The 2,423-nt window shown below is 30.0% G+C and overlaps 1 protein-coding gene across 2 annotated transcripts in view; it reads right to left on the bottom strand.

Annotated features, from left to right (window-relative positions):
- Positions 1-1,425: 1,425 nt before the first annotated feature.
- The window catches only part of LOC110022307 (basic leucine zipper 2-like), a gene marked incomplete at its 5' end in the record, with an annotated part of 2,473 nt that continues 1,475 nt past the window's right edge, over positions 1,426-2,423 (bottom strand). Inside the window, 1 exon segment of one of the 2 annotated variants that reach the window (XM_020721181.1) lies at positions 1,426-1,804. In XM_020721181.1, the coding sequence (XP_020576840.1) occupies positions 1,695-1,804 (110 nt within the window). 2 annotated transcript variants of the gene reach the window in all.

The following is a 2,423-nucleotide window of genomic DNA, read 5'->3' as shown; positions in this document are numbered from 1 at the left end:
AATACATACAAATTGTGTGGTATGTGTGTAGATTTCTATGTTGTACATCATTTTCACATGTATAAGAATTTTGCTAATCGATGATGTACAAGATTGTACCATTGGAAATAAGCTCGAGCAACTCAACAAGCACTAAAAAGACCTAAACAGCGACAAGTTTTTTGTTATCACAATCTATTATGTGTTGTTTTCATAACTCGGAAATGGTGCAATGTAAGACGAAACTCTACATATGTCTAAGGAATTTAATGAATAGAGATTGCAATTTTTTCTAGTGGGTTGATATACCAAAAGTAGCAATACACAAGCGAGTTGATGATACAGTGAAAAATGATGTCAACGACTTAAAATTTCTTGTGAAGACTTTACTTATGTTTGATTTTGATATTGTAACATTACATCTGTTGTTGTTATTGGTGTATCTGTTTTAATCGTGTTTGTGTATTCTAGAGAACAAACTGTCCTGTATTTGATTATTTTTTTTATTAAAAAAACATATTTTTTGGCTGAGATGTTTATATCCACGATCGTGTGAGACTTGGAGAGGGGGGTCTTTTGATCCATCACAAGCTCTTGTTATTATGTTGTTGTAGGAAGAGATAATTTGAAGATTTCTTATGATGGGTTAATGTTCACCTTAATTTGCCTTATCGTGTTGTGAGTGAAAAAAAATTGATAAATTGTCATTAGATATTCATTATATTGGAAGCACTTTCAGAACAGTTTGTTTTAAACAGTTTAAACTGAACTATGTTTATACTTTAGGGTATTTGAATCATTATGTCAGCTGATAACACTTTAAGAATTGTGTTTTTTTTTAAGCATATTAACTGCTTCTGAAACACTAGCTTTTGAACGACAGATTTTCAACAGCAGTTTTGGAAGCTAGCTTTTTTACAACCACAACCAAAATAAATGCACCATTAATCTCTTCAACTAAAAAAATAAAAAACGAGAGAGCCATATCCAAATTAGGGATGCACATTTAGCTCAAAGATCGTTAATTGCTCAAAAATTTATTCGAGTTTTGACTCATATTTATATCCGATCAATTAAAAAAAGCAGAGTTATGAGCAAAAATTTTGGATTAAATTTTTCTTTGCTTATTTCGAGTGATATATGAATCAGCTAGAACTGACTCGAGCTCAGCTCGAAGTGTTTTTATTTATAAAGGTTATATATAATACTAAATAAAATTGAATATAATGAGTTATGAGCAAATTTTGAGCTGGAACTGATCCATATTACTCAATTTGAGCCCTCTTATTTCAATTTCAAGCCAACATCCTTAATGCAAGCCGGATCGACCCTACTTCAAGCTGGAACGAATCCAAATAACTAAATTTGAGCCAGCTTATTTCAATTTCAAGCCGGATCGAGCTCGATTCAATTTCCAACCTAGCAGGCTTGAAATTGAATATAACGAGTCATGAGCCGTTTTCAAGCCGCACTCAATCCGTTCAAGTCGACCCTAGCTCGGCTCAAAATCGGATCATTAACATCCTTAATGCAATTACAATATTAATCTCTCCAAACATCCTTAAATTATCACCTCCAAATCCCAACTCCACCACAATAAATAAAAATAAAAAAAATCATTGAAAAAAAAGAATAAATAAATTACAAATCACAATGGAAAGCAAATATTTTATTTGCACTTGACACCAAACAATGTGGAATTTGCAATTGAGAAATCAGGTGAGGGGCTCTGTGTTACTCCCATTCTCCGGCGCTGAAGCCGCCTTCTGCCTTTGGTAAACAAGCCTTAGCCTCTCTATCTCCTTTTTAAGCGCCTCCTGATGTGCTGTCAGTCATAATATTAAGGATAATTTTGTAATTTTTATTTACTCAATTAAATTTGATTTGAATTTACAATATATATATATATATATATATATGTATATATATATTATATATTTTAAGTAGTTTATTTTCTAAATTTTTACTTTTTGCTTGTGTAGTTCGAGACTATATGATTTTTTAGTGATTATTTGTTTGGAAGATTTACATTCATACCACTAAATTTTTATGTATTTACATATCCAACAAATAAAATGTCAAAAAAATCCCCTATTATTTAAATTAAAGTTCGGGTCTAAAACAACCAAATATAAATAGTCGAAGTCTAATACATAAACTTAAATTTTTACACGTTCCACCATTATGCATGAAAATGTGTATTATATATATATATATATTTATTTATTTATTTATTTACATGTAATATATATTATTATTATTTATTGCATTTTCTTATATAAAATGTCACGTGTAATATATTAATTATATGGTGGGTGGGAGTCTGGGAGAGACATTTCCATACCTTACATGTAAAAGTATATATATATATATATATATATATATATGGTATAATTACATACAGACCCCCTAACACATCTTTATTTACAAATAAACGGCTCAAA

The sequence above is a fragment of the Phalaenopsis equestris genome, unplaced genomic scaffold (assembly GCF_001263595.1).
Source record: "Phalaenopsis equestris unplaced genomic scaffold, ASM126359v1 Scaffold000180, whole genome shotgun sequence".
Classification (NCBI taxonomy): Eukaryota; Viridiplantae; Streptophyta; class Magnoliopsida; order Asparagales; family Orchidaceae; genus Phalaenopsis; species Phalaenopsis equestris.
This window is presented reverse-complemented; position numbering and strand designations above follow the sequence as displayed.